The sequence below is a fragment of the Bombina bombina genome, chromosome 8, assembly GCF_027579735.1.
Source record: "Bombina bombina isolate aBomBom1 chromosome 8, aBomBom1.pri, whole genome shotgun sequence".
NCBI lineage: Eukaryota > Metazoa > Chordata > Amphibia > Anura > Bombinatoridae > Bombina > Bombina bombina.
In genome coordinates this window covers 83,581,920-83,605,934 of record NC_069506.1, presented here as the reverse complement: position 1 = coordinate 83,605,934, position 24,015 = coordinate 83,581,920, and the positions used below count along the sequence as shown (strand labels likewise).

Below are 24,015 nucleotides of genomic sequence, written 5' to 3'. Positions count from 1 at the left end.
CAAAATTTGGATGTGGTTCGCGCCTTGAAGTTCTATCTTCAGGCTACTAAGGAGTTTAGGCCATCTTCCTCTTTGTTTGTCTATTCGGGGAAGCCTTATGGGCAGATGGCTATTTCTACTTCCTATCTTTTTGGTTATGGAGTGTCATCCGCTTAGCTACGAGACCAGCGGTACATCGTCCTCCTGAGAGGCTCATTCCACTAGAGCAGTGGCTTTTTCTTGGGCCTTTAAGAATGAGGTCTTTATGGATCAGATTTGTAAGGCTGCTACCTGGTCCTCCTTACATACTTTTTCAAAATTTTACAAGTTTGGTGTTTTTGCTTTGGCTGAAGCAGCTTTCGGGAGAAAAGTTTTGCAGGCTGTGGTGCCCTCAGAATAGGGTCTGCCTCTTCCTTTTTCTTCCCTCCCATTATTCATTCAGTGTCCTCTGGAGCCTGGGTATAGTTTTCCCAACAGTAAGGAATGAAGCCGTGGACTCTCCCTATCTTAGGAAGGAAAACATAATTTATGCTTACCAGATAAATTCCTTTCCTTCCGGATAGGGAGAGTTCACGGCCCCCGCCAGTTTTTTTTGGGTTTTTTTTTGTCTATGGGCAGTCACCTATTTATTTTATTCTTCTGGCACCATTTATACACTGTTTCTCCTACTTTTCCTTGTTCCCTCGGCAGAATGACCGGGGTAATGAGGAAGTGGGAGGGATATTTAAGTATTTGGCTGGGTGTCTTTGCCTCCTCCTGGTGGCCAGGTGTTGTATTTCCCAACAGTAAGGAATGAAACCTTGGACTCTCCCTATCCGGAAGGAAAGGAATTTATCTGGTAACCATAAATTGGGGGGGTTTTTACTTTTGATTTAGAAATCTCATGCAATTTTATACGACTTTCCGATTTACTTTTATTAATCTGCTTCGTTATCTTGTTATTGTATGTTGAAAAGCATACCTAGGTAGGCTTGGGAGCAGTAATGCTCTGCTGGTGGCTGCACATATATGCGTCTTATTATAAGGATACCAAGAGAATGATGCAAATTTTGATAATGGAAGTATTAGGAGTAATTGAAGTTAAATGAAAAGTTGTTTAAAATTGTATGCTCTGCTAAAATCATGAGACACATTTTGGGTTAACAGAATCAGTTTACAAGTAATTCTTTTATTTATTTTTTTTCCCAGACTACCAAAGCCTTCCTACCACGAATGCTGGAACTACAGAATGGCCACATTGTTTGCATAAACTCAGTTCTTGCTTTATCAGCAATTCCTGGTGCCATTGACTACTGCACTTCCAAATCCTCTTCATTTGCATTTATGGAAAGCTTGACCTTGGGACTCTTGGATTGCCCAGGAGTTAATGCAACAACAGTATTACCATTTCATACCAACACTGACATGTTTCAAGGAATGAGAATCAGGTTGGTGATGATCAGTAGATCTTTTCAACAAACTATTAGAATGTGTAACCTCTAACATTATAGAAAATGTAAAAACAGTAGAATTGCATAATCAACAAATGCATAGTAAAAAGACATTTTCCACACCCCTTTATCATGTGACAGCCATCAGCCAATCTCAAAATACATATTATTATTATTATTATTATTATACTTTATTTATGAAGCGCCAACATATTCCGCAGCGCTGTCCATGGGTACAATTCATTTAGATAAAACAATGATTTAAGACTTGTGGGAGATAGGACAAAATTTACAAACACATACAGGAGGAATTGAGGGACCTATTCTCGTGGGAACTTACAATATACTATGAATGCTTGCTGATGGCTGAGAAAATGTGCATATAAAAAAAATTGTATAAAGATAATGGGAGTTAAAGTAGCTTTTAAAATGACATGCTCTGTAAACTTGTGTCCTTTTTAAAGGGACACTCAAGTCTAAATTAATCTTTCATGATTCAGATAGAGCATGCAATTTTAAACAACTTTCCAATTTACTTCCATTAACAAAATTGCACAGTCTTTCTTCTGTTATGTGTGATCAGTCCACGGGTCATCATTACTTCTGGGATATAACTCCTCCCCAACAGGAAATGCAAGAGGATTCACCCAGCAGAGCTGCATATAGCTCCTCCCCTCTACGTCAGTCCCAGTCATTCTCTTGCACCCAACGACTAGATAGGATGTGTGAGAGGACTATGGTGATTATACTTAGTTTTTATGACTTCAATCAAAAGTTTGTTATTTTACAATAGCACCGGAGCGTGTTATTACTTCTCTGGCAGAGTTTGAGGAAGAATCTACCAGAGTTTTTTACTATGATTTTAACCGGAGTAGTTAAGATCATATTGCTGTTCTCGGCCATCTGAGGGAGGTAAAAGCTTCAGATCAGGGGACAGCGGGCAGATGAATCTGCATTGAGGTATGTAGCAGTTTTTATTTTCTGAATGGAATTGATGAGAAAATCCTGCCATACCGTTATAATGACATGTATGTATACACTTCAGTATTCTGGGGATGGTATTTCACCGGAACTACTCTGTTAAAAGTCACTAATCCTTTTATATAGGTATTTATCATGTTAAACGTTTTTGCTGGAATGTAGAATCGTTTACATTTCTGAGGTACTGAGTGAATAAATATTTGGGCATTATTTTCCACTTGGCAGTTGTTTGGTTTTAATTGTGACAGTTTCGTTTCTCTTCACTGCTGTGTGTGAGGGGAGGGGCCGTTTTTGGCGCTCTTTGCTACGCATCAAAAAATTCCAGTCAGTTACTCTTATATTTCCTGCATGATCCGGTTCATCTCTGACAGATCTCAGGGGTCTTCAAACTTCTGTGGAGGGAGGTAGATTCTCTCAGCAGAGCTGTGAGAATTTTATATTGACTGTGAATAAAAACGTTGCTCTGTAATTTAATGATTGTTATTTTTCTAATGGGAACAAACCTTTGCTAAAAGGTGTGTTGTTTTAAAGTTTGATGCTATAACTGTTTTTCAGTTCATTATTTCAACTGTCATTTAATCGTTTAGTACCTCTTTGAGGCACAGTACGTTTTTGCTAAAAAAGATTATAACCAAGTTGCAAGTTTATTGCTAGTGTGTTAAACATGTCTGACTCAGAGGAAGATATCTGTGTCATTTGTTCCAATGCCAAGGTGGAGCCCAATAGAAATTTATGTACTAACTGTATTGATGCTACTTTAAATAAAAGTCAATCTGTACAATTTGAACAAATTTCACCAAACAGCGAGGGGAGAGTTATGCCGACTAACTCGCCTCACGCGGCAGTACCTGCATCTCCCGCCCGGGAGGTGCGTGATATTATGGCGCCTAGTACATCTGGGCGGCCATTACAGATAACATTACAAGATATGGCTACTGTTATGACTGAAGTTTTGTCTAAATTACCAGAACTAAGAGGCAAGCGTGATCACTCTGGGGTGAGAACAGAGTGCGCTGACAATACTAGGGCCATGTCTGATACTGCGTCACAGCTTGCAGAGCATGAGGACGGAGAGCTTCATTCTGTAGGTGACGGTTCTGATCCAAACAGATTGGATTCAGATATTTCAAATTTTAAATTTAAATTGGAGAACCTCCGTGTATTACTAGGGGAGGTCTTAGCAGCTCTCAATGATTGTAACACCGTTGCAATACCAGAGAAACTGTGTAGGTTGGATAAATACTTTTGCGGTACCGGCGAGTACTGACGTTTTTCCTATACCTAAGAGACTAACTGAAATTGTTACTAAGGAGTGGGATAGACCCGGTGTGCCGTTCTCACCCCCTCCAATATTTAGAAAGATGTTTCCAATAGACACCACCACTCGGGACTTATGGCAAACGGTCCCTAAGGTGGAGGGAGCAGTTTCTACTTTAGCTAAGCGTACCACTATCCCGGTGGAGGATAGCTGTGCTTTTTCAGATCCAATGGATAAAAAATTAGAGGGTTACCTTAAGAAAATGTTTGTTCAACAAGGTTTTATATTGCAACCCCTTGCATGTATCGCGCCGATTACGGCTGCGGCAGCATTTTGGATTGAGTCTCTGGAAGAGAACCTTAGTTCATCTACGCTAGACGACATTACGGACAGGCTTAGAGTCCTTAAACTAGCTAATTCATTCATTTCGGAGGCCGTAGTACATTTAACCAAACTTACGGCTAAGAACTCAGGATTCGCCATACAGGCACGTAGGGCGCTGTGGCTAAAATCCTGGTCAGCTGATGTTACTTCTAAGTCCAAATTACTTAATATACGCTTCAAGGGGCAGTCCTTATTCGGGCCCGGTTTGAAGAAATTATCGCTGACATTACAGGGTGGTAAGGGCCACGCCCTACCTCAGGGACAAGGCCAAAGTTAGGCTAGACAGTCTAATTTTCGTCCCTTTCGGAATTTCAAAACAGGAGCAGCATCAACCTCCACTGCACCAAAACAGGACGGAGCTTTGATCGTTACAGGCAAGGCTGAAGCCTAACCAGTCCTGGAACAAGAGCAAGCAGGCCAGGAAACCTGCTGCCTGCCCCAAAGACAGCATGAACCGAGAGCCCCCGATCGGGACCCGGATCTAGTGGGGGGCAGACTCTCTCTCTTCGCCCAGGCCTGGGCAAGAGATGTTCAGGATCCCTGGGCACTAGAGATCAAATCTCAGGGATACCTTCTAGACTTCAAATTATCTCCCCCAAGAGGGAGATTTCATCTGTCAAGGTTGTCAACAAACCAGATAAAGAAAGAAGCGTTTCTACGCTGCGTACTAGATCTGTTAACAATGGGAGTGATCCATCCGGTTCCGCGCGTCTGGAACTAGGACAAGGATTTCTACTCAAACCTGTTCGTGGTTCCCAAAAAAGAGGAACTTTCAGGCCAATCTTAGGATTTAAAGATTCTAAACAAATTCATATAGAGTTCCATCGTTCAAAATGGAAACTATTCGGACAATCCTACCCATGATCCAAGAGGGTCAGTACATGACCACAGTGGATTTAAAGGATGCTTACCTTCACATACCGATCCACAAAGGATCATCACCGGTATCTAAGGTTTGCCTTCTTAGACAGGCACTACCAGTTTGTAGCTCTCCCATTCGGATTGGCTACGGCTCCAAGAATCTTCACAAAGGTTCTGGTTGCCCTTCTGGCCGGTACTAAGGCCGCGAGGGATTTCGGTAGCTCCATACCTAGACGACATTCTAATTCAAGCTTCAAGCTTTCAAACTGCCAGAGTCTCATACAGAGTTAGTTCTGGCATTTCTAAGGTCGCATGGATGGAAAGTGAACGAAAAGAAGAGTTCTCTTTTTTCCTCTCACAAGAGTTCCATTCTTGGGGACTCTTATAGATTCGGTAGAAATGAAGATTTACCTGACAGAGGACAGGTTAACAAAGCTTCAAGATGCATGCCGTGCCCTTCATTCCATTCAACACCCGTCAGTAGCTCAATGTATGGAGGTGATCGGCTTAATGGTAGCGGCAATGGACATAGTACCTTTTGCACGCCTACACCTCAGACCGCTGCAATTGTGCATGCTAGTCAGTGGAATGGGGATTACTCAGATTTGTCCCCTACTCTGAATCTGAATCAAGAGACCAGAAATTCTCTTCTATGGTGGCTTCATCGGCCACACCTGTCCAGGGGGATGCCATTCAGCAGGCCAGACTGGACACTGTAAACCACAGACGCCAGCCTACTAGGTTGGGGCGCTGTCTGGAATTCTCTGAAGGCTCAGGGACTATGAATCAGGAGGAGAGTCTCCTTCCAATAACTTCTGGAATTGAGAGCAGTTCTCATGCCCTTCTGGCTTGGCCCCAATTAACAACTCGGGGGGTTCATCAGGTTTCAGTCGGACAACATCACGACCTGTAGCTTACATCAACCATCAGGGAGGGACAAGAAGCTCCCTAGCAATGTGTGGAAGTATCAAAGATAATTCGCTGGGCAGAGTCACACTCTTGCCCACCTGTCAGCAATCCACATCCGGAGTGGAGAACTGGGAGGCCGGATTTCTTGAGCCGCCAGACTTTTCATCCGGGGGAGTGGGAACTTCATCCGGAGGTCTTTGCCCAAATACTTCGACGTTGGGGCAAACCAGAGATAGATCTCATGGCGTCTCGCCAGAACGCCAAACTTCCTCGCTACGGGTCCAGATCCAGGGATCGGGGAGCGGTTCTGATAGATGCTTTGACAGCACCTTGGAAATTCGGGATGGCTTTTGTGTTTCCACCCTTCCCGCTGCTTCCTCGATTGATTGCCAAAATCAAACAGGAAAGAGCATCAGTGATTCTAATAGCGCCTGCATGGCCACGCAGGACTTGGTATGCAGATCTAATGGGACATGTCATCCTGTCCGCCTTGGTCTCTACCTCTAAGACAGGACCTTCTGATCCAGGGTCCATTCAAACATCAAAATCTAACTTCTCTGAAGCTGACTGCTTGGAAATTGAACGCTTGATTTTATCAAAACGTGGTTTTTCTGAGGTCAGTTATTGATACCCTGATACAGGCTAGGAAGCCTGTTACCAGAAAAATTTACCATAAAATATGGCGTAAATACCTATACTGGTGCAATCCAAACGTTACTCCTGGAGTAAGGTTAGGATCCCTAGGATATTGTCTTTTCTACAAGAAGGGTTAGAAAAGGGTTTATCAGCTAGTTCATTAAAGGGACAGATTTCAGCTCTGTCCATCTTATTCAACAGGCGTCTGTCAGAAAATCCAGATGTCCAGGCCTTTTGTCAGGCTTTAGCTAGGATCAAGCCTGTGTTTAAAGCTGTTGCTCCCGCCATGGAGTTTAAACTTAGTTCTTAACGTTTTACAGGGTGTTCCGTTTGAACCCCTTCATTCCATTGATATAAAATTGTTATCTTGGAAAGTTCTGTTTTTAATGGCTATTTCCTCGGCTCGAAGAGTCTCTGAGTTATCAGCCTTACATTGTGATTCTCCTTATCTGATTTTTCACTCAGACAAGGTAGTTCTGCGTACTAAACCTGGGTTCTTACCTAAGGTAGTCACTAACAGGAATATCAATCAAGAGATTGTTGTTCCATCCTTGTGTCCAAATCCTTCTTCAAAGAAGGAACGTCTTCTACACAATCTGGATGTAGTTCGTGCCCTCAAGTTCTACTTGCAGGCAACTAAAGATTTTCGCCAAACTTCTTCCCTGTTTGTCGTTTATTCTGGACAGAGGAGAGGTCAAAAAGCTTCTGCTACCTCTCTCTCTTTTTGGCTTCGTAGCATAATACGTTTAGCCTATGAGACTGCTGGACAGCAGCCTCCTGAAAGAATTACAGCTCACTCCACTAGAGCTGTGGCTTCCACTTGGGCCTTTAAGAATGAGGCCTCTGTTGAACAGATTTGCAAGGCTGCAACTTGGTCTTCGCTTCATACTTTTTCCAAATTTTACAAATTTGACACTTTTGCTTCTTCGGAGGCTATTTTTGGGAGAAAGGTTCTTCAGGCAGTGGTTCCTTCTGTATAATGAGCCTGCCTATCCCTCCCGTCATCCGTGTACTTTTGCTTTGGTATTGGTATCCCAGAAGTAATGATGACCCGTGGACTGATCACACATAACAGAAGAAAACATAATTTATGCTTACCTGATAAATTCCTTTCTTCTGTTGTGTGATCAGTCCACGGCCCGCCCTGTTTTAAGGCAGGTAAATATCTTTTAAATTATACTCCAGTCACCACTTCACCCTTGGTTACTCCTTTCTCGTTGATTCTTGGTCGAATGACTGGGACTGACGTAGAGGGGAGGAGCTATATGCAGCTCTGCTGGGTGAATCCTCTTGCATTTCCTGTTGGGGAGGAGTTATATCCCAGAAGTAATGATGACCCGTGGACTGATCACACAACAGAAGAAAGGAATTTATCAGGTAAGCATAAATTATGTTTTTTATATTTACACTTTTTGAGTCACCAACTCCTACTGAGCATGTGCAAGAATTCACAGGATATATGCGTTTGTGATTGGCTGATGGCTGTAACATGAGTACAGTGGGAGTAGAAATAGACCAAACTGAAATTTGTCAGAAAAAAAATCTACTACACATTTGAAGTTCAGACTAAGGCCACTATTTAATGAAACCTTGGACTCTCTGCTGAATACGCTGTCCGTATTCAGCATTGCACCAGCAGCTCACAAGAGCTGCTGGTGCAATGCCGCCCCCTGCAGACTCGCAGCCAATCAGCCGCCAGCAGGGGGGTGTCAATCAACCCGATCGTACTCAATCGGGTTGATTTCCGGCGATGTCTGTCCGCCTGCTCTGAGCAGGCGGACAGGTTATGGAGCAGCGGTCTTTGTGACCGCTGCTTCATAACTGCTGTTTCTGGCGAGTCTTCAGACTCGCCAGAAACACGGGCCACCAAGCTCCTTTCGGAGCTTGATAGATAGGCCTCTATATGCTTATGCATTGCCTTGTTAACATGCATTTGTTCATTATGCAAATCTACTGTATTTACTGGTCCTTTGCTCATTGCCTTTTTTTTTTTTTATCAGAATTGTTGAAAACTACATTGCTATGGTACTTTGGTAACAATTATATGTTTTTAAAGCTATATTACACAAGTGATATTTTATTTGGGTTAAAGGGACCTTAAACCTAAAATGTTTGTTTCATTATTCAGATATACAATTTTAAACGACATTCAAATGTACTTCTATTATCAGATTTTCTTCATTCTCTTTGTATCATTTGTTGAAGGAACAGTAATAAACCAACTAGGAGCTTGACCTTGGCAAGAGGCATACGTGCAGCCACCCATCAGCAGCTAGCTCCCAGTAGTGCATTTTTAATCAGATTGTGATCCACCCTTAAAGTGATGGTAAATTTCAGAGTATAAGAATGTTGCAATGAAAAATATATTACTTTGCAAGTAAAACCACATAATTATTATATTTTTAAAGTGTATATGTGTATATATATATATATATATATATATATATATATATATATATATATATATATATATATATATATATATATATATATATATAAACCAAATGAAGATGCACTCTCAGGACTTTTAACATCAAAGTAAAGATTACTTTATTTGTGGAACGTTTTCGGGGATCAGGTCCCCTTCATCAGCTGACGAAGGGGACCTGATCCCCGAAAACATTCCACAAATAAAGTAATCTTTACTTTGATGTTAAAAGTCCTGAGAGTGCATCTTCATTTGGTTCCTATACTGTTTTCAAGTCTGCACCCAGGCGGATGCCCACCTGTGGGAACAAGTTTGGATGTGTATATGTGTGTGTGTGTATGTGTGTATATATATATATATATATATATATATATATATATATATATATATATATATATATATATATATATATATATATATTAATATATATATTATAATAAAATATTTATAATCCCTAATATCTTCTGTTTTTCCACCCCCACCCCCTCATTACCTCTTTTGGCTGGACTGTGTTGTATAGAGCACTCCCATCCACTCTCTACATAGTCTTTCTAAGGGCTTTAAAGGGGCAGGACTTTAAGATTGTCAAATTACACACATGTTGATTGGATGTTCACTGGAATTGTCATAAAAAAAGTTCATCCAAGTAGGCCGGTATAACATTGCAATAGAAGCATTACTATATGAACTAATTTAACCCTTTCACACATGGATTAAAAACAAAAAAAGGTACACATTTACTTTTTAATTGCAAATATTACATATATGGCATTTGATTAGTTGAGGTTTACCATTACTTTAAGTTTTATAAAACCACTCTACTGATCTTCTTGAGATTTTAAAGGGACATGTAACCCACATTTTGTTTGCTCTTTTGCTTCATTCTCTTTGTTAAAGCAATTCACTACTGGGAGATAGGTGAGCATATTGGGTAAGCCAATAACATGAGTTATGTACAGTATCTCACAAAAGTGAGTACACCCCTCACATTTTTGTAAATATTGTATTATATATTTTCATGTGACAACACTGAAGAAATTACACTTTGCTACAATGTAAACTAGTGGGGCATCCCCACCTTCCAATTAAGGATGCCCCACAGATGCTCAATAGGGTTTAGGTCAGGAGACATGCTTTGCCAGTCCATCACCTTTACCCTCAGCTTCTTTAGCAAGGCAGTGGTTGTCTTTGCGGTGTTGGAATACTGCACTGCTGCCCAGTCTCCGAAGGGAGGGGATCATGCTCTGCTTCAGTATGTCACAGTACATGTTGGCATTCATAGTTCCCTCAATGAACTGTAGCTCCCCAGTGCCAGCAGCACTCATGCAGGCCCAGACCATGACACTCCCACCACCATGCTTGACTGTAGGGAAGACACACTTGTCTTTGAACTCCTCACCTGGTTGCCGCCACAAATGCTTGACACCATCTGAACAAAATACGTTTATCAGACCACAGGACATGGTTCCAGTAATCCATATCCTTAGTCTGCTTATCTTAAGCAAACTGTATGCAGGCTTTCTTGTGCATCATCTTTAGAAGAGGCTTCTTTCTGGGACGACAGTCATGCAGACCACTTTGATGCTGTGTGCGGAGTATAGTCTGAGCACTGACAGGCTGACCCCCCACCCCTTCAACCTCTACAGCAATGCTGGCAGCACTCATACATCTATTTCCAAAAGACAACCTCTGGATATGACGCTGAGTATGTGCACTCAACTTCTTTGGTCAACCATGGTGATGCCTGTGGAACCGGTCCTGTAAAACCGCTGTATGGTCTTGCCCACCGTGCTGCAGCTCAGTTTCAGGGTTTTGGCGATCTTCTTATAGCCTAGGTCATCTTTATGTAGAGCAACAATTCTTTTTTTCAGATCCTCAGAGTTCTTTGCCATGAGGTGCCATGTTGAACTTCCAGTGACCAGTATGAGAGAGTGTGAGAGCGATAACACCAAATTTAACACACCTGCTCCCTATTCACATCTGAGCCCTTGTAACATTAACAAGTAACATGACACCGGGGAAGGAAAATGGATAATTAGGCCCAATTTGGACATTTCCACTTAGGGGTGTACTCACTTTTGTTGCCAACAGTTTAGACATTAATGGCTGTGTGAGTTATTTTGAGGGGAAAGCAAATTTATGCTGTTATACAGGCTGTACACTTTACATTGTAGCAAAGTTTCATTTCTTCAGTGTTGTCACATAAAAATATATAACAAAAAAAATTTTACAAAAATGTGAGGGTGTACTCACTTTTGTGAGATACTGTATGTGCAGCCCATATCAGCATCTCCTGACCCTACTACCTAGCTTTCCTTTAAAAAAAGATACAAATAACAAAACTAATTAGATAATAGAAGTAAATAGGAAAGTTGTTTAAAATCACATGTTCTATCTGAATCCTGAAAGGAAAAAAATTGGGTTTCACATCCCTTTAGTAATCGTCCAAGCTTTCCTATCAGAGTTCTAAAGATCCAAAACTCCATTTGCACATGTAGAAGGCTGTGACGGAAAGTTTTATTGTTTCTTTATAACTGAAAAACAATGTTATAAAATTACGGTTTTATTTTTTTGGTATTTAAAGGGATATTGAGGGCTAAATTTATTAAGCGGCTATTTGGAGCAGTTTTCCATAAGTGACCCTGCTGCTGCCACATGTTTAAGAAGCAGAAACTGCTTCTTTTCTTCTTAAATGGAAAGCTTCCACAGCTGCATTCATTACTTTTGGGAAATAAGAACCTGGCCAACAGGAGGAGGCAAAGACACCCCCCCCCCCTCTCATCCCCCTGTCATTCTTTGCCTTTCGTCCCAGGATGTTGGCAGAGACGTGTCATAATTTTTAATTTTGTTTTTTGTCTCTTATGGAGGGTAGTACAGCATGGGACAGGAGTTTTAAGTAGTCCTGTCAGTCTCTCAGTGAGGGCTTGGATGAAAGTTAGAGTCTGGAGATGCAGGGAGAGTCTTTCTGCGAAACCATCCCGACTCATCTTAACAGCTCAGCGTTGTCTTCTCTCAAGTCCATGGCGGAGGCGATGCCACTATATTCATCACACTTGAAAGGCCATGTTCCTGTTCCACGGCGTAGATTCCGGTTAGATTGTTTCATTTTACTTTATCGTCAATGTACTGTAATGTGAATGTTTTCCTGAGAGGTTACCACACCTTTGTGGGTCTAACTATGACATAAGGGTCTCAGTGCGTCTCTGTTAGTATCTTTGAATCGAGGGGGGTTATTGAACAGGGGGGTTTATAATCATGTTTATGTGATTCAACCTGCTTATGTGTGATGTTTATGGGCTTATGGTTGGAACTTTGAGGCCTTTGGAAGTGACGCAGCCTTTTGGTTGGGCACGCTTTTTTGGACTGTTCAGTTAGCCTTGTGTTTGGGCGTGGTTACATTCCGTTCCCCATTTCCGCATTCCTGACCTTGTAGCGAAGGAGATATTCTAGTCCGCAGGGGTATGGTCATAGGAGGTGGTGAGTGCCCCAGACATTGTGGGTGTCAGGTGCCATTTTCGTTCTCATGCTTTAGTCCATATTGATATTTCCTCTATCCAGTTGTGGAGGATTCTGATGCTGAGACTGTGTGCTCGTTTCAGATTCAGTTATGGAGGATTCTGATACCGAGACTATTTTGATTTCAGATTCTGTGTCCGGTAACGAATCCGGATTGGCCTCGTTGACACATGTCGACCAGTTTTGTTCCGTATGCCATTTCAGAGCACCTTGTTCCTCGGGCTCGGGGAATCCAGGAATGGTGAGCCATCTGCCTCTGGGGGCCCTGTCCTCCGAGAGGCGAGTTCCCTACCAATTCATACTTCTACACATGTGGGTAACCCAGTTTCTGATTCCTCCATGCAGGGTGGCGTGTTACCCCTGGAGGTTGCAGCACATTTTAACTTCCACATAATGTTGGCGATTGTTCGTCTGCAGAGTCCAGACGTTTATTTAAGACTGTTCTCGTGCCCTATTGTCCCAGGCCTTCCGCCTTGGGGAGGGCCTCTACAGTTCCCCGCGGGTATAACTGTCCCTGAGTGTTGTGCCTTTCGTTACAGGATTGCGCGCATTCGCATATTGCTCAGACATGTTATTCAGTTATTGAATGACCCTATCTTTACCAGATATGGGGATTTTCAGTCTGCTAATTCTAATGGTGCACCTCATTAGACATGTGGGATGAGGTAGTCTCCTGGTTGTCATTTGTCTAAGATCTTTCCCAGTTTTTGAAAGATAGGGCTCCGATTGGCTGGTTCTGCGGGTAGGCCTGTGTCTTTTTGGGCGTTAACCGCCGTGTTGCCTTATATTTTATTTATATCCGATGGGATGTCTTTTATTTGTTTTTGCCTTCGGGAACCTTCTGGGATTGATACTCTTTATCACTTCTTCGGAAGTTGTTTTGGACATGTTAGTCCTATGTTAAAAATGTCTGTTTTCTGTTTTTTCCCCTATGAGAGAGAATTTATGTAGCTTGCCGATTAGGACCATAGGTGCAGGCTGGTCCTGTCGGGTTCATTCGTTCGATCTTGGGGCTGTTCAGACACGTGGTGCTGTTCTGCTTGGCTGGTTTGGTAGAAGCACCGAGTGCTCAGGTTATCAATGTTTTTCATGTTCAACTAAGCATTCGAGAGGACCTGTGGGTCCGTGAGGTGGGAAGGATTGTTTCAGTCCTTATAGCCTTCAGTCATAGATGGCCGGGCAGGTGAGTTTCCCACTGCGTCACTCCATCTGACATCTGATTTCATCAGAACCTAGAGCCTCCCTATGTGGTGGAGGGTTGGATGGCTTAACGCCCCTTACCGCAGTTGAGCGGTTTGGCCTTAATTTTTAGGCCTCTGGATTTGTCCTTTTGTGCTTGATCCAACAGCTTGTACAGGATAACTGTCTAGCATGCGGAAGGTTTGTAGTTTGAAACCAGTTGCAGCTCTTGACACCTTACAGGTGTACGCATAAGCCGTTTATAGTGTATCTAGATGCAGCTCTTACTCTTTGACGTGTACTGTCTGAGTTATGAGACCTTTGAGTCTTCTTCCATTGTCTCCGGGTGAGTTTAGGGATCTGTGTTTCCGGGTGATGGTTGTTCTCTGCGGGGACTTTGTTTTGCTCTGGGTTTTCCGGAGATGGGTAGGCTTAGTGCCTTTCTCTTCCTTGTGTGGAGGTATCCCTTGGTTGTCCTGAGGCTTTGAGAAGCATCTTTATACAACTTCTAGCCTTGCTCCTTGGAGCGTTGGACTTTAGATAGTGGTGGCTCCTTCCTTTGGTCGGGGCTTTCAAGTTCTTTTTGCTATCCAGATTCTCTGGATATGCATCCATATCCCTTGTGTCTGGCTTTTTGGCCAGTTGGGATGTTTAGTTCTAGGGTAAGGTTTTCCTGAACTATTAGGTGCACAGACCTATTTTTCTCCCTGAGACTTCCGGTTGCTGAAGCTTCGCTTGGCCTTTTTCCTGATCCAGTTTTAGGTGGTTTTGGAATCTTGGATCTCAGGGCTGGTTGGGGTGTTCCATGGTTGTGGGAACTTGGGCTACGTCCTTGCGCCATCTACATGGCCTGGTCATGGTTGGCCAGGTTTTCAGAGTATTTTTTACTCTTTGCCACAAGAGTAGCCCCTGTCATCTAGTGGTTAGCTCTGTGGCTTGCGCCTCAAGGGTTGTTGGTTCATACCCAGTTGCTGGTGCTGGATGTCCAATTTCTGGTGTGCCTTAGGGTCGCATTCCGCTGGTCAGCTTGCCAGTGTTCCTGTGGATTCCCTGCTCTACAGGCAAATGGATTGGCTGTGCCTCTGCTTGGCAAGCTACTTGTAGGGGGGTCCTTTTCTAGGATGTCTATGTTTGAAATTTATCTTCCTATTGGCCGGTGGCTTCGGGCCTTGAAGACAGTTGTTGCCCTTCCGGCATCATCCCTTTTCTTTAGGGGATATTCTCCTCCCTATGGAGATAGAGTCCTTGCTTGGGGCTTCTCCTGGATGGGAGGCGGAAAGGTGGGATTGGTTCCCCCTGGGATCTTGCTGTCTCCAAGTCAGACTTGTTGGGCCTTTATTTTGATAGGTCCTTAGGTCTATGGCCTTGTTGTCTGTTTTCAGAGTCGGGTTGTACTCTGTGGGGATGGCTGTGCTATCCTTACGCTTGTTCCTGTACCCGTTTCTGGATTCTTTTGTTCCTCTGTCTTGGATCCCTGAGGCTGGGTTGGTCCAGCTGGGTGTGGGTCTGCAGGTCAGGATGACCGAGTGGTCTACAGCGCTGCTTTCAGGTTGCAGTCTTCTCTGGATGTGTGAGCTTGTTGAGTCTATCCTGTTAGCTCAGTCTACTAAGGTATAGATTTTCTTTTTAACTTGCTCCATTGATTTCAGAAGAGGGTTTACTCTTCCTTCGGGTTCTAAGGGTATACTCTTCTTCTCAGGGGCCTCGATTGAGGTTTTGTGTTCCCCTTTTTAGGGACCTGTGTGTAGGTCTGGCAACTTAGGTTGCCTGTAGCGTGCCCTCTGTCCGGGGGTTGCTTTTGCCGTCTGTTTCTTGCTTGACTGCATCTTCTTCCTCGAAATTACCCTCTGTCGTCCTGTTATGGACTCAAAATTGGGGGTTTTCACCTTGGTGTATTGCACTTTTTCATGGTCCAATGCCTTGGTATTCTATGGTCAGACAGTGGGAGAACTTTGCCTCTTCAGTTGCATTTCGTGCTTGCAGTATGTTGGAGAGACATCTGTTCTGTCTCTGTGCCTGGTCTTATCCCGGGTTTCCTTTGGTATTTGCTTGGCCTCCTTTCCCTGTTTGGGTCTCTGTGAGCTGGGCTCACTCTTGGAGGTGTTCTTTTTTGTATTAGGGGGCCTTTCAGTTTCCTCGGTTCTCCTTTGCCTTGTCCCCTTGGGGGTTTCGGCTGGTGTCCCCTTCATTTGTGGGGGGTGAGTGGTGGGGGACCGTCTGTTGGGCAACGGTGTCTCCTGGAAGACTGTTGGCTCAGTCAAGTCTTTTGCGGTCTCTACAGGGAGTGCAGAATTATTAGGCAAGTTGTATTTCTGAGGATTAATTTTATTATTGAACAACAACCATGTTCTCAATGAACCCAAAAAACTCATTAATATCAAAGCTGAATAGTTTTGGAAGTAGTTTTTAGTTTGATTTTAGTTATAGCTATTTTAGGGGGATATCTGTGTGTGCAGGTGACTATTACTGTGCATAATTATTAGGCAACTTAACAAAAAACAAATATACCCATTTCAATTATTTATTTTTATCAGTGAAACCAATATAACATCTCAACATTCACAAATATACATTTCTGACATTCAAAAACAAATCAGTGACCAATATAGCCACCTTTCTTTGCAAGGACACTCAAAAGCCTGCCATCCATGGATTCTGTCAGTGTTTTGATCTGTTCACCATCAACATTGCGTGCAGCAGGAACCACAGCCTCCCAGACACTGTTCAGAGAGGTGTACTGTTTTCCCTCCTTGTAAATCTCACATTTGATGATGGACCACAGGATCTCAATGGGGTTCAGATCAGGTGAACAAGGAGGCTATGTCATTAGATTTTCTTCTTTTATACCCTTTCTTGCCAGCCGCGCTGTGGAGTACTTGGACGCGTGTGATGGAGCATTGTCCTGCATGAAAATCATGTTTTTCTTGAAGGATGCAGACTTCTTCCTGTACCACTGCTTGAAGAAGGTGTCTTACAGAAACTGGCAGTAGGACTGGGAGTTGAGCTTGACTCCATCCTCAACCCGAAAAGGCCCCACAAGCTCATCTTTGATGATACCAGCCCAAACCAGTACTCCACCTCCACCTTGCTGGCGTCTGAGTCGGACTGGAGCTCTCTGCCCTTTACCAATCTAGCCACGGGCCCATCCATCTGGCCCATCAAGACTCACTCTCATTTCATCAGTCCATAAAACCTTAGAAAAATCAGTCTTGAGATATTTCTTGGCCCAGTCTTGACGTTTCAACTTGTGTGTCTTGTTCAGTGGTGGTCGTCTTTCAGCCTTTCTTACCTTGGCTCTGAGTATTGCACACCTTGTGCTTTTGGGCACTCCAGTGATGTTGCAGCTCTGAAATATGGCCAAACTGGTGGCAAGTGGCATCTTGGCAGCTGCACGCTTGACTTTTCTCAGTTCATGGGCAGTTATTTTGTGCCTTGGTTTTTCCACACGCTTCTTGCGACCCTGTTGACTATTTTGAATGAAACGCTTGATTGTTCGATGATCACGCTTCAGAAGCTTTGCAATTTTAAGAGTGCTGCATCCCTCTGCAAGATATCTCACTATTTTTGACTTTTCTGAGCCTGTCAAGTCCTTCTTTTGACCCATTTTGCCAAAGGAAAGGAAGTTGCCTAATAATTATGCACACCTGATATAGGGTGTTGATGTTATTAGACCACACCCCTTCTCATTACAGAGATGCACATCACCTAATATGCTTAATTGGTAGTAGGCTTTCGAGCCTATACAGCTTGGAGTAAGACAACATGCATAAAGAGGATGATGTGGTCAAAATACTAATTTGACTAATAATTCTGCACTCCCTGTAGTTTGGCATCTGGACTAACTGAGTCGGTGTTTCCTCTTAAAATTTTCTCGTCTTCGGAAGAAGCAGGGTTTTTTATTGGGTAGAGGTTCAGGCCTGGTGCCCTCAGTATGGGCCGCCTATTGTACCCTCCCTGATATTTCTTCTACTGTTCCTTGTTCCTCGGCAGAATGACTGGGGGGTGTGAGGGGAGTGGGAGGAGTATTTAAGCCTTTGGCTGGGGTGTCTGCCTCCTCCTGGTGGCCAGGTTCTTATTTCTCAAAAGTAATGAATGTAGCTGTGGACTCTTTCCATCAGAAGAAAAGGAAATTATCAGGTAAGCATAATTTATGTTTTTTCCTCTCCGCCACCCCAGAGGAAGTGGAGCTCAATCACCCTGATACTCACTCATTCGAGGTAATTGACATTCCCTGCTCTAGCACAATTGGTTGCGCCGAAAAGGGGCGGTATTGCACAAGAATCCTCTTGTGCAATGTTACGTTTTGCCATGTGCATCACAAGTGGCAATTGCAGGTGGGCAGGTTTAATACTATTAAGTCTAAACAGTGTTCTTTTAGGAAAAAAAATGTTTAAACAAAGTAAATATGAAAAGAAACAAGATTGTGTAGAAAACATAAAACAACTTACTTGTTATACCAAACCAGCTAAAGTTACTCTAGAAAATTTGACATCAAACTAGATAAACCTTCCTGTAGAGATCATGGGGTCAATTTATTAAATGCCAGGTGGACATGATTCGCTGTAGCGAATCATGTCTCCCCGGGATCGCTAAAAGCTGACAGCATACACAGTCGGTATTTAACATTGCACAAGCATTTCTTGTGAAATGCTTGTGCAATGCCGCTAGCAGGGAGTGTTAATCATCCGGATCGGGATGATTGCAGTCTGCCACCTAAAAGGTGGCTGACAAGTTAAAGGGACACTGAACCCAAATTTTTTCTTTTGTAATTCAGAAAGAGCATGCAACTTTCTAATTTACTCCTATTATCAATTTTTCTTCGTTCTCTTGCTATCATTATTTGAAAAAGAAGGCATCTAAGCTTTTTTTTGGTTTCAGTACTCTGGACAGCACTTTTTTATTGGTGGATGAATTTATCCACCAATCAGCAAGGACAACCCAGGTTGTTCACCAAAAATGGTCCGGCATCTAAACTTACATTCTTGCATTTCAAATAAAGATACCAAGAGAATGAAGAAAATTTGATAATAGGAGTAAATTAGAAAGTTGCTTAAAATTTCATGCTCAATCTGAATCACGAAAGAAAAATTTTGGGTACAGTGTCCCTTTAAGGAGCAGCGGTCATACGACCACTGCTTCTTAACTTCGGACGGAGGCAGCAGCATCTGCTGCTTGTTAAATCTAGCCCATAGCCTTTTTGTAGGGCTGTGACAGGAAGTAATAGACACAACACAAATTAAGTTAAAATTAAGAAATAATAGGTAAGATCCTTTTTGAAAATGATGAAAAATGCATACTCCAATGATTTCTATAATTGTAAAGTTTAGACTTTTAGTACACAGTATATAAAACTTTATAAAAACAGTGGCACTTTAATTCATTAAAATATTTAAACACGTTTCCTTTGTAAAATATTTACCTATAGAGATAAACATTGCGCCTTCCCGCCGAGCAATGACAAATCCGGGCTGGACGCCAAGAGAGGCACGCAACTATTGGATAAAGCCGGATTCGTCATCACTCGGCTAAATCAAGGATGAAATGCCGGTACAGGAATGGCATGATGTTTACCATCTATATATGGTAAATAAAAGGAAACATGTTTAAATATTTTAATGATTTAAAGTGCCACTGTTTTTATAAATAGTTTTATATACTGTATATTAAAAGTGTAAAATTTACAATCACTTTAAGTATAACTCACTGCATAGTGCATTCTTATTACAACAATGAAACAAACGGTTTAAGATCTCTTTTAAAAGGGATACTAAACCCACAATTTTAAGCAACTTTCTAATTTACTCCTATTATCAATTTTGATTCGTTCTCTTGCTAGCTTTGTTTGAAATAGCAGGAATGTAAGGTTAGTAGCCGGTCCATTTTTGGTGCAACACCTGGGTAGCACTTGCTAATTGGTGGAAGCGCTACCCAGGTTACTCCTAACCTTTTACATTCCTGCTTATTCAAATAAAGATAGCAAGAGAACAAATCAAAATTTATAATAGGAGTAAATTAGAAAGTTGCTTAAAATTGCATGCTCTATCATGAAAGAAAGTGTGGGCTTAGTATCCCTTTAATTAGCAAAAAAAGTTTTTTAGAATTTTAGGTTAGGAATTCCTTAGAAACTCTGCGTGAGTGTATATGAAATTTTATCAGGGAGATTGAACTATTACAATGAAACTTTACCACGCATACAAAAGTGAAAATATATATATATTTTTTTTCTTTTTCCACTTCCACTATAGAGCAAACACACCCTTCTCCACCTAACCCTAGGGAGTCTGGTGTATGTCACTCTTGGCTCTGAGTGACTATGGAATAAGGAAATGACTGTTACTAGTTTTTGGAATCTGCTTCTAACTACTTACTGCATACTGCTAGGAATACTTGCAACAGGTTAAGTGTTCCCCTTTACATATTTTATTTCTCCTACACTGCAGAAATGTTACTTTACAGTTTTAATATCCATGTATTTTCCTTTTAAGCAGTGAGATGTAATAAAAAAAAGTCAGAATGTGACAAACGTTTATCTGATTTATTTAAGTATTGTTGGCATGTGGTTTTTTTTATGCATTAAAAATGTATGCAAGTTGCACATTAAACTTTATTTAAAGGGACATCAGAGTTCAAAATACAAAAGCATGCAAGCAATAGTGCAATAAAATGCTCTAATAATAATAAACTCCTGCCAAGGTTTTATGCATACTGCTCCAGAGCAGCAATGTATTATTGGGACCTAGCTGAGCACATTTGTTCAACCAATGACAAGAGGCGTATGCACTTAACCACCAATCACTAACTAGCTCCCAGTTGTGCAATACTGCTCCTGAGCATAGCTAGGTATGTTTTTTAACAAAGGATGCCAAGAGAATAAAGCAAATTGGATAGAAGTAAATTAAAAGAAAAATTCTTAAAATTGTATGTTCTGTCTGAATCATGAACGTTTAATATTAACTTTAATTTCTGTTAAGTTCTTTTAGAACAAGGTCATGTTGTAGCAGTTTCTTTAGTTGTCCTATGTAAATCTTTACAGAACCCAGGGGCTGAGATGCTGTCTCTATCCTATAAATCATTTTACAACCTTTGTTGCCATAGACACAACCCAAGCATAAGCAGCAAGTAAATATTAGAGGTCTTATGCAGTCCTATATTAAGCTGAGCCGATAGAAAACAAATAAAAAATACATTTCAATGCCCAGCAATGACTAATAAAAAACATATTTTCAGGTTTCCAAACCTTTTTCCACCTTTAAAACCAGAAACAGTAGCTAGAAGGACAGTAGAAGCGGTTCAGAAGAACCATGCACTCCTTCTGCTCCCATGGACAATGCATGCACTTGTTGTTATGAAAAGGTAAGTACTTACATTCAAATCTCTCTCTCTTCTCGCTCTCTTTCTTCTCTCTTTCTCGCGCTCTCTTTCTTCTCTCTTTCTCGCGCTCTCTTTCTTCTCTCTTTCTCGCGCTCTCTTTCTTCTCTCTTGCTCTCTTTCTCTTTTTCTCTTTCTTCTCTCTCTCTCGCTCTCTCTCTGTTTTAAAATTCTATTTATCTAGTGATGGCTTCTGTAAAATCAGCTCTGTTCATCTATAGTGTGGTGTGAAAGTAGCAATTTCACTCTCCTATTGACAAAAAATTAACATTTGAATGCTGAATATTTACATGAAGTGTCAGCACTAGTAAAGGTAGCAAGGCTGACTATAGGAGCCATACAAAATGTAAGAGTTATTATATTGAGTAATGACCACCTCATTCAATTAAACAGGCATTCAAATCAATTAATGATTTTACATCTAAATTTTTTGTTTAATTTAAAAAAATAGGGTTGTGATAGAATAGATTAAGCTTAATGTTGTATATACCGTTTACACTCAATTTTATATAGGACTAAAGCATGATGGGATTTTCTTTTTCCTCTCCTCACGAGCATACTTCCACAATCAGCACTTGAGAGAAAATCCACAGATTTTCAGGGTCTTATACATGCATGAATACTTTCAAAGGAAGAACATAAATTTCATGTGGGAAAAAGACAACTGTAAAGAAAGATAAACTATCCCAATAAGGATAGTGCTAAACGTCTTCAATTTTATGTCCTGGTTATGTGGCAAATGCCTTTGAAGCATTTATACTACGGTAATGGCCTCTGTTTTTGGCCCTGTTGCTAAACTATAAGGAATTGGAAGGAAGACAAGTGACTATTCAGTTTTATTGATTTTATGAAAAATGTTAGAGTTTTTATTGTTTTTAATCGGCTGGTAGAAAAGTTAAAATATTTTTTAGATAGACATTTTAGCAGTGGTTTGAACAACTATTGTTTTTAATGAATATTATAGTCCTAATCTCCAAGATCAGTGCTATTAAATCCAGTGTCTTTTTTTGTTGTTGAACCATGAAGTGGTGGATACATTAACATTTTACAATGTAATTTTCTCAGGTTTATTGGTTAAAACCATGAGTACATTTTTCGAACCCAGAGGCTAATACTAAGTAGGTCTCATTAAATATATATATATGTGTGTGTGTGTGTGTGTGGTAACCTTCTGAGGTTGAAGAGCTCGTTTGGTTTGTGCGTTTGTTTTGTTTTTTTGTTTTTTAAATAACTTGAATTAAAACACAGGTGTAAAATAGAAATTATTCAAGCAGAATGCCTTAAAAGTTTGTGGTGAGACTTTTACTCTGCTTCTGAAATTATCTTTTGAATGCGTAAATTCCATAGCTGATATTGTAAAAGGTATTTTCAACCAGGATGCAATGTGGAATAATTACCACTTTCTTAACCTCTGAAAAATTTAAATTAAAATATTTGAAAACTCAATATTGTGGAACCTTTTTAATTTCCCAGAGCCATGGGAAAAGTAGCCTGTGATTTTTTTAAATTATTTTTCATTCATGATATTCATTGAGATACAATGTAAATATTATGCATTTTCATATGTATTAAACTATAATTTATTTTTTCCTCATACAATGCTACAAAGTAAATTGAAAAAATTATATATACAGGTAGCCCTCAGTTTACGCCGGGGTTAGGTTCCAGAAGGAATGGTTGTAAATGTGAAACCGTTGTAAATTGAAACCCAGTTTATAATGTAAGTCAATTGGAAGTGAGGGAGTTAGGTTCCAGGGCCCCTCTCAAAATTGGCATAAGTAACACCTAATACATTATTTTTAAAGCTTTGAAATGAAGACTTTAAATGCTAAACAACATTATAAACCTAATAAAATAATCACACAACAACACAGAATATATAATTAAACTAAGTTAAATGAACAAAAACATTTGCTAAACAGCATTATAATCCTAATAAAATACAACACACAACACAGACTTTACTTGCATTTTTTCGCAAACAGTTCTTCTATGCATTCCAATCTGGACTGATTTATAGACAGGAAGATCTTGTTCCTTTGCAAGCTGCTCAATAGCTCAGGTCCTTGGTTAAACTGATTAATTTCAGTTTGCTTGGCTTGCATATCTTTTCTGCACAACACAAGCAGGCAGCCTCCACCTACTGGCTATTTTAATCAATGCACTGCTTCTCAATGCTTTTCAATAGCAGTCACATGACTGAAAAAGGTTGTTATTCTGAAACGGGTGCAAATTGAACCGTTGTAAACCGAGGGCCACCTGTACACACATATATAGAAAAAAAATCAGTGAAATTTCAGAATTCCTCACCCCCATACTTTATATTTTTATTCATATTGAGAGAGTGGGGCAGATTTCTACCTATGGGCACTAAGTCTATGACAAATCAGCTGTGATTTCTTAGTGGAGAATCACTTTATTACCACTTACATCTACAGTTTATTGGTCAAGCAAAAGTGTATTTATAAAGTTTTACTTTAGAATAGACACATTTTATTGTGTCAATAGCATTTTTTTATGTTTGCAATCCAAGCTAAGTGGAGATAAGCAGGAAACATAATAAAAGCTAAATTCCTGTGTGAGGGTAATTTTATTTCTTTCCTAAGACATGGAGAGTCCACACAACGTCATTCCAATTACTAGTGGTATTTTCACTCCTGGCCAGCAGGAGGCGTCAAAGAGCTCCTCAGCAAAGCTGTTAAAGGGACACTGAACTCAATTTTTTCTTTGTGATTTAGTAGATAGAGTATGCAATTTTAATGATGCCCGGGCCCATTTTTGGGTGAACAGCCTGGGTTGTTCTTGCTGATTGGTGGATACATTCATCCACCAATTAAAAAGTGCTGTCCAGGGTACTGGACTTTCTTTTTCAAATAAAGATAGCAAGAGAATGAAGAAGATTTGATAATAGGAGTAAATTAGAAAGTTGCTAAAAATTGCATGTTCAGTATAGTTATTAACTATTTAATAAACTACCTAGCTAAAAAAATACAAATTTATCTGTAAAATAAACCCTAACCTAAGTTACAATTACACATAACACTTCACTATCATTAAATTAATTTCATAAAATACCTACAATTAAA

The 24,015-nt window shown here is 40.8% G+C and overlaps 1 protein-coding gene across 1 annotated transcript in view; it reads left to right on the top strand.

The window, feature by feature from the left end:
* Positions 1–21,571, top strand: part of DHRS3 (dehydrogenase/reductase 3) — a 98,101-nt gene extending 76,530 nt beyond the window's left edge. The window contains 4 exon segments of the mRNA XM_053690957.1: positions 1,168–1,406; positions 20,789–20,914; positions 21,485–21,506; positions 21,509–21,571. Coding sequence (XP_053546932.1) covers positions 1,168–1,406; positions 20,789–20,914; positions 21,485–21,506; positions 21,509–21,571 — 450 coding nt within the window.
* Positions 21,572–24,015: the final 2,444 nt, after the last annotated feature.